The sequence below is a fragment of the Oncorhynchus mykiss genome, chromosome 6 (genome assembly GCF_013265735.2).
Source record: "Oncorhynchus mykiss isolate Arlee chromosome 6, USDA_OmykA_1.1, whole genome shotgun sequence".
NCBI classification, from domain to species: domain Eukaryota; kingdom Metazoa; phylum Chordata; class Actinopteri; order Salmoniformes; family Salmonidae; genus Oncorhynchus; species Oncorhynchus mykiss.
In genome coordinates, this window is record NC_048570.1 from 39,228,523 (window position 1) to 39,238,375 (window position 9,853).

At 46.4% G+C, this 9,853-nt stretch overlaps 1 protein-coding gene across 2 annotated transcripts in view; it reads left to right on the top strand.

Annotated features, from left to right (window-relative positions):
• The window catches only part of ptch1 (patched 1), a 79,399-nt gene extending 73,047 nt beyond the window's left edge, over positions 1–6,352 (top strand). For both annotated transcript variants that reach the window (XM_036980081.1, XM_036980080.1), the window contains exons 21-24: positions 3,360–3,459; positions 3,682–4,035; positions 4,154–4,697; positions 4,963–6,352. In XM_036980081.1, coding sequence (XP_036835976.1) covers positions 3,360–3,459; positions 3,682–4,035; positions 4,154–4,696 — 997 coding nt within the window. In that variant the 3' untranslated portion in view covers position 4,697; positions 4,963–6,352. The remainder of the gene's footprint in view (positions 1–3,359; positions 3,460–3,681; positions 4,036–4,153; positions 4,698–4,962) is intronic.
• The last annotated feature ends 3,501 nt before the right edge of the window (positions 6,353–9,853 follow it).

Below are 9,853 nucleotides of genomic sequence, written 5' to 3' on the forward strand. Positions count from 1 at the left end.
CTCTCACTATATCCCCAACACCCATCACTTTATCCCCAGCCTCCCTCACTGTATCCGCAGCATCTCTCACTGTATCCCCAACCCCCTCACTGTATCCCCAACACCCATCACTTTATCCCCAGCCTCCCTCACTGTATCCGCAGCATCCCTCACTGTATCCCCAACCCCCATCACTGTAGCCCCAGTGACCCTCCATGTATCCCCAACCTCCCTCACTGTATCCCCAACCCACATCACTGTAGCCCCAGCGACCCTCACTGTATCCCCAACCTCCTTCACTGTATCCCCAGCTCTCTCTCTTCTCTCTCATTCATTCATTCATTTATTCATTCATGACGGACGGACAGACAGTGTAGTGCAGTAGGCCAACCATACTGTCTGGACATGGATTGGTTCTCCCCATGCTCCGTTACCCTATGCAGACCCTACACTGGAATTCCTTCTCCACTCCGGCCGACACATACCCACACACACAGACGCATAGATGCACACACACACTGAATCATATATACACACACATTTCGTGCACACTAACACACACGTAGATCAGTTCTAAATGTGTCAGTGCGTTTAGTCTGAGGCCCAGGTGTGTAACATACCAGCTGGCGGGAGCCAATGTAACTTACACACACATACACACACACACACACACACACACACACACACACACACACACACACACACACACACACACACACACACACTTCAATGTTGTGCCATTGTAACATAAACGCTTCTGGGATGAACAACTTAACAACTGAATGAAGGCTTGTCCAGGACCCGAATCCACACAGCCTCTCGGAGTACGAGTTGCGATCTAGGATCAGGTGTCCACCTGTCCATAGAGATGTAGGATCTTAATTTGATCACTTGGTTTAAAATGCTGCTAAAGTTTGTGATATCCACTTTAAAATGTCAGAGTTGATTTGCCCTAATAACAAATGTTTCAATCCCCACAAAAAAATTCTCCATGAATTATAATCCACATAATCATTTACATGTTCTGTTGCTGCAGGATTATTTTCCTGTTGAAGCAAACTCTCTCAAATCAAGGTCCTACATCTGTACACATTAGGAACACCTTACTAATGTTGAGTTGCACACAAGCCTAAGACCACCATGCACAATGCCATGTGTCGGCTGGAGTGGTGTAAAGTTTGCCGCCATTGGACTCTGAAGCAGTGGAAACGCATTCTTTGGAGTGACGAATCACTCTTCACCATCTGGCAGTTACGCTACCTGTCCCAATGCATAGTGCCAGCTGTAAAGTTTGGTGGAGGAGGAATAATGGTCTGGTGGCTGTTTTTCATGGTTCGGGCTCCTTAGTTCCAGTGAAGGGAAATCTAAATGCACAAAGTGAGCTCCATACAGAAATGGTTTGTCGAGATCGCTGTGGAAGAACTTGACTGGCCTGCACAAAGCCCTGACCTGAATTGGAACACCGACTGTGAGCCAGGCCTAATCGCCCAACATCAGTGCTCGACCTCACTAACGCTCTTGTGGCTGAATGGAAGCAAGTCCCCGCAGCAATGTTCCAACATCGAGTGGAAAGCCTTCCCAGAAGAGTGGAGGCTGTTATAGCAGCAAATCGGGAGCCAACTCCATATTAATGCCCATGATTCTGGAATGAGATGTTGTTTTAAAATTTTACCCCTTTTTTCTCCCCAATTTCGTGGTATCCAATTGTTGTAGTAGCTACTATCTTGTCTCATTGCTACAACTCCCGTACGGGCTCGGGAGAGACGAAGGCTGAATGTCATGCGTCCTCCGATACACAACCCAACCAGCCGTACTGCTTCTTAACACAGCGCGCATCCAACCCGGAAGCAAGCCGCACCAATGTGTCGGAGGCTACACCGTGCACCTGGCAACCTTGGCTAGCGCGCACTGCGCCCGGCCCGCCACAGGAGTCGCTGGTGCGCGATGAGACAAGGAGATCCCTACCGACCAATCCCTCCCTAACCCGGACGATGCTAGGCCAATTGTGCGTCGCCCCACGGACCTCCCGGTCGCGGCCGGTTACGACAGAGCCTGGGTGCGAACCCAGGGACTCTGATGGCACAGCTGGCGCTGCCATCTTAACCACTGGCGCTGCCACCTTAATCACTGCGCCACCCGGGAGGCCGTGTCCACATACTCTTGGTCATGTAGTGTATATACAGGGGTACGGTGGGAAAGGAGGATGGTCATCCTTAATGAAGGAGCTGGAGTGGAGAGAGAGAATGAGTTAGAGAGAGACAAGGAGAGAGAGAGAGAGAGAGAGAGAGAGAGAGACGGGGATTTAGAGAGGAGATTGGGGGGTCTTAACTGATACACTGGAGATTTAATTAGACGGGGGGATTGTAGAGTGCCGGGAATTTCACATGGGTTTAGCTGAAAAGAAGGGAAAGAGAGAAAGAAAGAGGGATAGAAAGAGAGGTAGAGAGAGGCCAGGGAGGGGTGGTGTTCAGCGTTCCCCCTCTCTTCCTCCTAGACTAAATTGTTTAAATTCTATACCCTTCACTTCACTTGTTTCCTTCTTTTTTTTTTAGAGGAGAGGAGAGAGGCCCCTGCTCCCCTCTTTCCCCCTCAACCCCCTCCTCCCCCTTCAGCCCCCTCCCCCACCCTTCCTCCCCCTCCATCCCCCTCGTCCCCCTTCTCCACATTCCTGACTGCTTTGTTTTCTTCATGTTTGCTTATACCACACACCCAAAGAAGTGCCCCCTTTCTCCCTCCCCCTTCTCTCCCCCTCTTTTTCCATGCCTTTGAATTAACCAACTCCAGCTAATTATGCTTCTTTCTCTTTCTCTGTGCGGCTTTCTAAAGACTAACCCTCTTTGGCAGGACTTAGTAACACACAAGGTACATTTATATTTTCTACCAAACCAACGTGCGTGTGTGTGTGTGTGTGGTGTGTTTGTCTGAGTATTTCTTCAGACATGTGTAATGGTTCATCTAGTGCATGTTTGTCCTTGTCTAAGCCTCTCTCCTGTTGATCTGTGGTTTCTCTAGGTATTCTCTTTGTATTCACACACACACACACACACACACACACACACACACACACACACACACACACACACACACACACACACACACACACACACACTCATGCTGGCTTACACTGTTGTTTCTCTATGGGTTCTGCAGGTGTGTTTTTGCTCTAATGCCTGTGTTTGGTGTTCATTGTGGTTGTCAGAGGTATTTCAACGGGACGCTGCCAATGTTCCATTGGTTCAGTTGGTCAAAGCCTCTGCCAAAATGACCACAGTATGTTACTGGTTGGGACTCTTTGCATTTTGTCTTCTGCAGGGTTCGTCTGTGGTGTTTGATGGAATGGCATGCCCATGTTAACGTTCCACTGTGTTGGTTTGTTGCAGGTATTTCTTTGCTGTGCTGGCCATCCTGACAGTTCTGGGGGTGCTGAATGGTTTGGTCCTTCTTCCTGTGTTGCTGTCCTACTTCGGCCCCTATCCAGAGGTCAGATGGTTTCTCCTGTTTAGCCATCTATATAGCTCCACCACATAGCAGGAAATGGCACACACACACATTTTTTTACGCACATTTTTTACGCATTGGAGAACTGACGCCAACTTTTGATTGGGTGTTCTAACACGAGCTCCCACGAGCTCAGCAGCGTAGTTTGCGTAAAAGTTCCCACTCATCTCCTCACACCTCTCTCCTTTTCACTGTCCCCCTCAGGTGACCCCTGTGGATGGGCGTAGCCAGTTACCCACCCCTTCCCCGGAGCCTCCTGCTCACGTGGTGCGCTTCTCAGTCCACCCACGCCACACCACCTCCGGCACGGGGACAGGAACGGGCTCTGACTCGTCCGACTCTGAGTACAGCTCCAACACCACGGTATCAGGCATCAGCCAGGAGATGCAGCAGTACGACCTCCCTGCCACTAGGGGCAGAGCTGGGAGAACAGAGGACATGCAGTACGGCATCCAGATCAGCAGGGGCAGAGCTGTTAGAACAGAGGAGGTGCGACTAGGAGCAGGGCCAAGAAGGACAGCTAGACAAGGAGACGCCACAGCCTACTCTGTGTCTTCTGTAAGTGCTTTGGATAATGCACACATCTATGTACTCACACACACACACGTAACAAATGCTCACACTCCATGCGAGATGTGTACAAGTTGTTCTGATTTTCTGATCTTTCTCTCGTCAGTCGGTCCTGCCGGAGTCAGGGGCCCACCCTGGTGCATCCCGTCGCTTCAGCAAAAGGGACCTACAGTCGCTGCCCCCAGCACGCCCGCGCATGGACGCTTTTGAAACTGCTACTGAGGCCGGAGGCCATTACAGCTCCGGAAGCCATTTTGGCTCGGGCGGCCACAGAGAACGCTCCGCGGGGCACAGGACCCGTCCATCCCACAACCCCCGGCCCAATCACCACCAACCTCACCACCCTAACCCTAACCCCGCCCCTACTTACTGTCAGCCAATCACCACGGTAACGGCCTCTGCGTCGGTTACCGTCGCCGTCCACTCTGCCCCTCCCCCCACTCAGAGCCCCACATCCTCTTACCCAGGACACACTGCAGCAAACAGTTACCACACAGCAGGCGGCGCAGAGCCGGTGCCTGCCTTCCAGGACCCCCATGTGCCACTGGAGGTCCATATCAGCCGCAGAGGAACCAAGATGGAGGCCATGGAGCTCCAGGATGTGGAGTGTGAGGCAGCTGAGAGCGACAGTGGCAAGAGGGCAAGCTGAGGTAAGCCCCATTGGAGTTTGTAGCTTCTCATGACAATGAAGAAATTCACATGTTTGATGTTACATCCACAAAGGACTTGAATTGAATGTCCCTGTTTTTTTTTTTTACTTGCAAAAATGTCCCCGTTCAGTCCATCAAAGGCCCACCCTTTTTTGGGGGGGCTGCAAACTGAACATAATATATTCTGCGTTGTTTAGAGGGGGAGATGTGCGTGTTGTCCTGACACTCTCCTAACCGTGTGTTGTCTGTCTCTCTTTTGTTCCAGTGGAGGAGAGCAGAAGTACAACGGCCAAAGATGGACTCCCTCTCTCACTCAGCGGCCCACAGCGCAGCGACACACAGAACCCAGTGGTGGCTAGCGCCCTTGGTGCTCAATCTGACTGGAACCCAGTGGATGTTTGTTTCAGATATCTCTATCCATATTTAAAAGATGTACACTCATGTAAATATGAAAACAAAAATAGCTATAATTTAGGAGCTGTTCAACTCCTTTTTTAACAGACTGGGGACGTCATTTTGTATGGCGTGTGTGTGTGTGTGTGTGTGTGTGTGTGTGTGTGTGTGTGTGTGTGTGTGTGTGTGTGAAATCTCTGATTACTGTTCACTCATCTGTGGATCTGGGCCATGAGGAAACTTCATCTGGACAATACATTTCAGCATTCATTGTTGCTGCTTACGATATTTCGGTAGTGATGTATGATAACTGTGTACATTAACTTGTATAATAATTCTATGCAAATGTTTCTTTTACATTATAAAAGAGGTGAGCGAGTGTGCAAAGGTGATTGCGTGTTTGCGTGCGTGGGTAAATGATCAGATCCACCTCTCAAGAAATAGGCTAACGATCACGTCATGTGAAGCGTTTACACAATAACTACACGGAGATTGTGTGTGTACGTGTGTGCGTGCGTGTGTGTGTGTGTGTGTGTTTGTGTATAAAGGTCCGTTTTTTTTTTTTTTTTTACGATTAATTTGCTTATCACAAACCTGTGGTAGTTATGAAACAATTACTGTTGAACTCTGACTCACGCTATGCGTGCTATTTAAGACGAGCAGATTATGAAGAAGATATGCAGCTGTGTTGTTTGTGACTCTCCCTGCGTAGTAGCTTCCGCATCGTCTCTGCTCTGAGCTCTTGTGTTGCTGTCTGGTTGTCTGGGGATTGTTTTACTGTAAAAAGGCCATGTGTGCCTTGGCTGTCCCTCGGACTCAATTGCCCATCTCCCCTTTTCTCTGGTGATGTCATAGCTCTCGGCAGCCATCTTATAGTAGCATGAGAGGGCGTGAAAGTATCACTCCCGTAGCTAATGCATATTACAGTTGGAGTAGAAAATCCATGGTAGCTAGTCAAAGCCATTATGGAGGATATTTTTTTCCTTCTTTTTTTTCTGTCTCGTGAATGCAACTTCTGTTATTCTAACTGTAAATATACAGTTTTCGTCAACAGTTTGGACACACCTACTCATTCAAGGATTTTCTTTATTTGTACTATTTTCTACATTTGAGATAAATAGGGATACATCCAAACGGTGAAATAACACATATGGAATCACGTAGTAACTCAAAAAGGGTTAAACAAATCCAAATATATTTGAGATTCTTCAAAGTAGCCACCCTTTGCCCTGACAGCTTTTCACACTCTTGGCATTCTCTCAACCAGCTTCACCTGGAATGCTTTTCTAACAGTCTTGAAGGAGTTCCTACATATACTGAGCACTTGTGGGCTGTTTTTCCTTCACTCTGTGGTCCACGTCATCCCAAACCATCTCAATTGGGTTTAGGTTGGGTGATTGTGGAGGGCAGGTCATCTAATGCAGCACTCCATCACTCTCCTTGGTCAAAAAGCTCTTACACAGCCTGGAGGTGTGTCGGGTCATTGTCCTGTTGAAAAATAAATTATAGTCACACTAAGCACAAACCAGATGGGATGGCGTATTGCTGCAGAATGCTGTGGTAGCCATGCTGGCTGGTTAAGTGTGCCTTGAATTCTAAATGAATCACTGACAGTGTCACCAGCAAAGCACCCCACACACCATCACACCTCCTCCTCCATGCTTCACGGTGGGAACCACACGTGGATATAATCCGTTCACCTACTCTGCGTCTCACAAAGACAGAGCGGTTAGAACCAAAAATGTCAAATTTGAACTCATCAGACCAAAGGACAGATTACCAACGGTCTAATGTCCATTGCTCGTGTTTCTTGGCCCAAGCCAGTCTCTTCTTTTTATTGGTGTCCTTTAGTAGTGGTTTCTTTGCAGCAATTTGACCATGAAGGCCTGATTCACACAGTCTCCTCTGAACAATTGATGTTGATATTTGTCTGTTACTTGAACTCTGTGAAGCATTTATTTGGGTTGCAATTTCTGAGGCTGGTAACTTTAACTTATTAACTTATCCTCTGCAGCAGAGGGAACTCTGGGTCTTCCTTTCCTGGTTTTTGCGACTGCACTTGAAGAAACTTTCAAAGGTCTTGAAATTTTACGAATTGACTGACCGTCATGTCTTTAAGTAGTGATGGACTTTTGTTTCTCTTTGCTTTTTGGAGCTGTTCTTCCCGTAATATGGACTTGGTCTTTTACCAAACAGGGCTATCTTCTGTATACCACCCCATACCTTGTCACAACACAACTGATTGGCTCAAATGCATTAAGAAGGAAAGAAATTCCACAAATGAACTTTTAATAAGGCACACCTGTTAATTGAAATGCAAAGGGTGGCTACTTTGAAGAATCAAAGATTTAAAATATATTCAGATTTGTTTAACACTTTTTTGGTTACTACATGATTCCATATGTGTTAATTTCATAGTTAGTTTTGATGTCTTCTACAATGTAGAACACAGTCAAAATGAAGAAAAACATTTGAATGATTAGGTGTTTCCAAACTTTTGACTGATACTGTACATACTATCTCTAGTGATAAGCTACACCTAGGATACTACCCTACTCAGCCTGACACTTGACTGCATTACACGTTTCATTCACAAGAAAGTCTTGCTCTCTCTCCATCCCCCTCTTTCTTCCTCTTCGTCCAATAAGCTGCCCGTCCAGAGGGTTAAGCACTATCTGGTCTAACAATACTTGGTGTGTGTCTGTGTGTCTGTGTGTCCGTCTTCCTCTCTCTCTGTCCTCCTCAGTGACAGCAAAGACAACTGGCCCTAATTTAGCCCAGCCGTCCCTACTGACCTCACCTCGTAAAAATCCAAAACATAACGCCATGACACTAATTGGAAGTTCTCCCTCAACTGCCAAATGGCACAGGCCAGAGCCTCAGGGGTCAGAGTTCACTAAGCCACCCCCTCACGATCAGCCCGGTGTGTGAGTGTGTCAATCGCGTCTTGTCTAGCTCCCCCATACACCACCCACCCTCCCGCTCACACACATATCCCGACCCCCCCCCTAACCTTCCATACACACAGACTTCCTGTCCAACACGTGTAGCTACGTGTGTCATTTTCTCCCAGAAGTCTTAACTGTGTCGTTAGTATCCCCCTCCATTGTCCATATGTCGTGTCAGCTGCTCGTGTGAAAATCTTTTTTCCATTTGTTGGTTTATGTGTTTTTATTTTCTCCTGATGTCACATTGGCAGTAATGGAGAGAAATCATGGCGGGCAACTATTTTCTTCATTTTTGAAATGTTTTTTTTTTTTCGACGTTTGGATTTGCGATATTTATATTTTTTGTGTTGTAAGATGTTTTTTTTGTTTGTTTTTGTTTTCTTTCGTTATTGGTCATCAATGCCAGTGGATAACAAATGCAGGGATTTTTTTTTAAATGTCTATTGAGAAACACTATTACAGTTATTGTTTTGACATGAATGGTGTTTCGATCTGTACAAAGTGCTTACTAATGTTAAGTAGGGAAACAAGAGTATATAGCATTTACACTACAAGACTCACCATAGCTCTTAGAGGATTTTTTTAAGGAAAGAACATCTATGATTTTCTGTAGACTTCCATTTGGTCTTTGTTTGGCGAGGATATATATTGTTTCAGTTACAAAGATAAATGTATGCCATATCATTTATTTATATGAAAATTTATTTTTGTAGTATACATAGTAGTTGTCAAGTTATTTTGACGGAAGTATATTTTTAAAGAGTTTATATGTAATGATACCATAAACAGAGAAAATCCTAAGGTGGGACTCTTACACTGATGACATTGACAGTCAGTATTATCTATCATAGGGGAGAGAAAACTCAGCAAGCTGTTTGTATGGGTTTGTCAAAGGCTGGCCATGAAAGTAGAAGTTGTACCAGCTCTCTAAATATAAAATGTTCAAACACTGATAGAATTCTAACAAATAAAAAAAAGATTATAACTTATTTGCCTCTTTTGTTTTCTCACCTTAATGAACGGATTTTAAAAGAACCGCTTGTTGTTGACATCGGGCCGATGATTTCAGAAAGGGTGTTGATATCCTGAAACACAGAACATCCAATAATGGTGTTTATGTGAGGCACAGGATCTACATGACACACAATAGGATGCTTGCCACAAATTACAACACCTTTTCATGATCGTAAAATGCACACAAGTCCCACTCGTTTTAGTGTGTTTTTAACACCCATACTGTTCACCATGTTGGACATAATAGAAATGAGTAGTTACAATATGTTTATTGATGTAAGTGCAGGCAGAATCCTTGTCAATTAGGGAGCGTTTCCCCCTATCCACCACTAGGTCAAAACCTGTTAGGTGTACAATGAACCGTGTAACCGCCCTGCCCCCCCCCCCCCCCCCCCCCCCCCCCACTCCTCTGCTCTCCTCTCCCGCCTTTCCATTGGCGCTTGCTGACATCTGGTCCTGAATCCAGCAGCTCTTTCTAACAGCCAACACCACCTCCCTCCTTCCCATTCCTCCCACTCTCTGCTCCCCTGTTCGGTATGATTTTGATGGACAGCTTTATAGACTGCAAGGAAATTGGTTGTAGTTACAATACAGCTGGTCTGTTTGGAGTAATGAAAAAGGGCATGTGGCCTTGAACTCACAGCAATGGAGACCCAGTCAGACTCAGACTAGCTCCTCTCTCTGTCCGCTGACTGACTGACTAACAGCTGATTGACGGATTGACTGACTGACTGACTGGCTGGCTGACTGACTGGCTGGCTGTCTGGCTGGCTGGCTGATTGACTGACTGACTGACTGGGT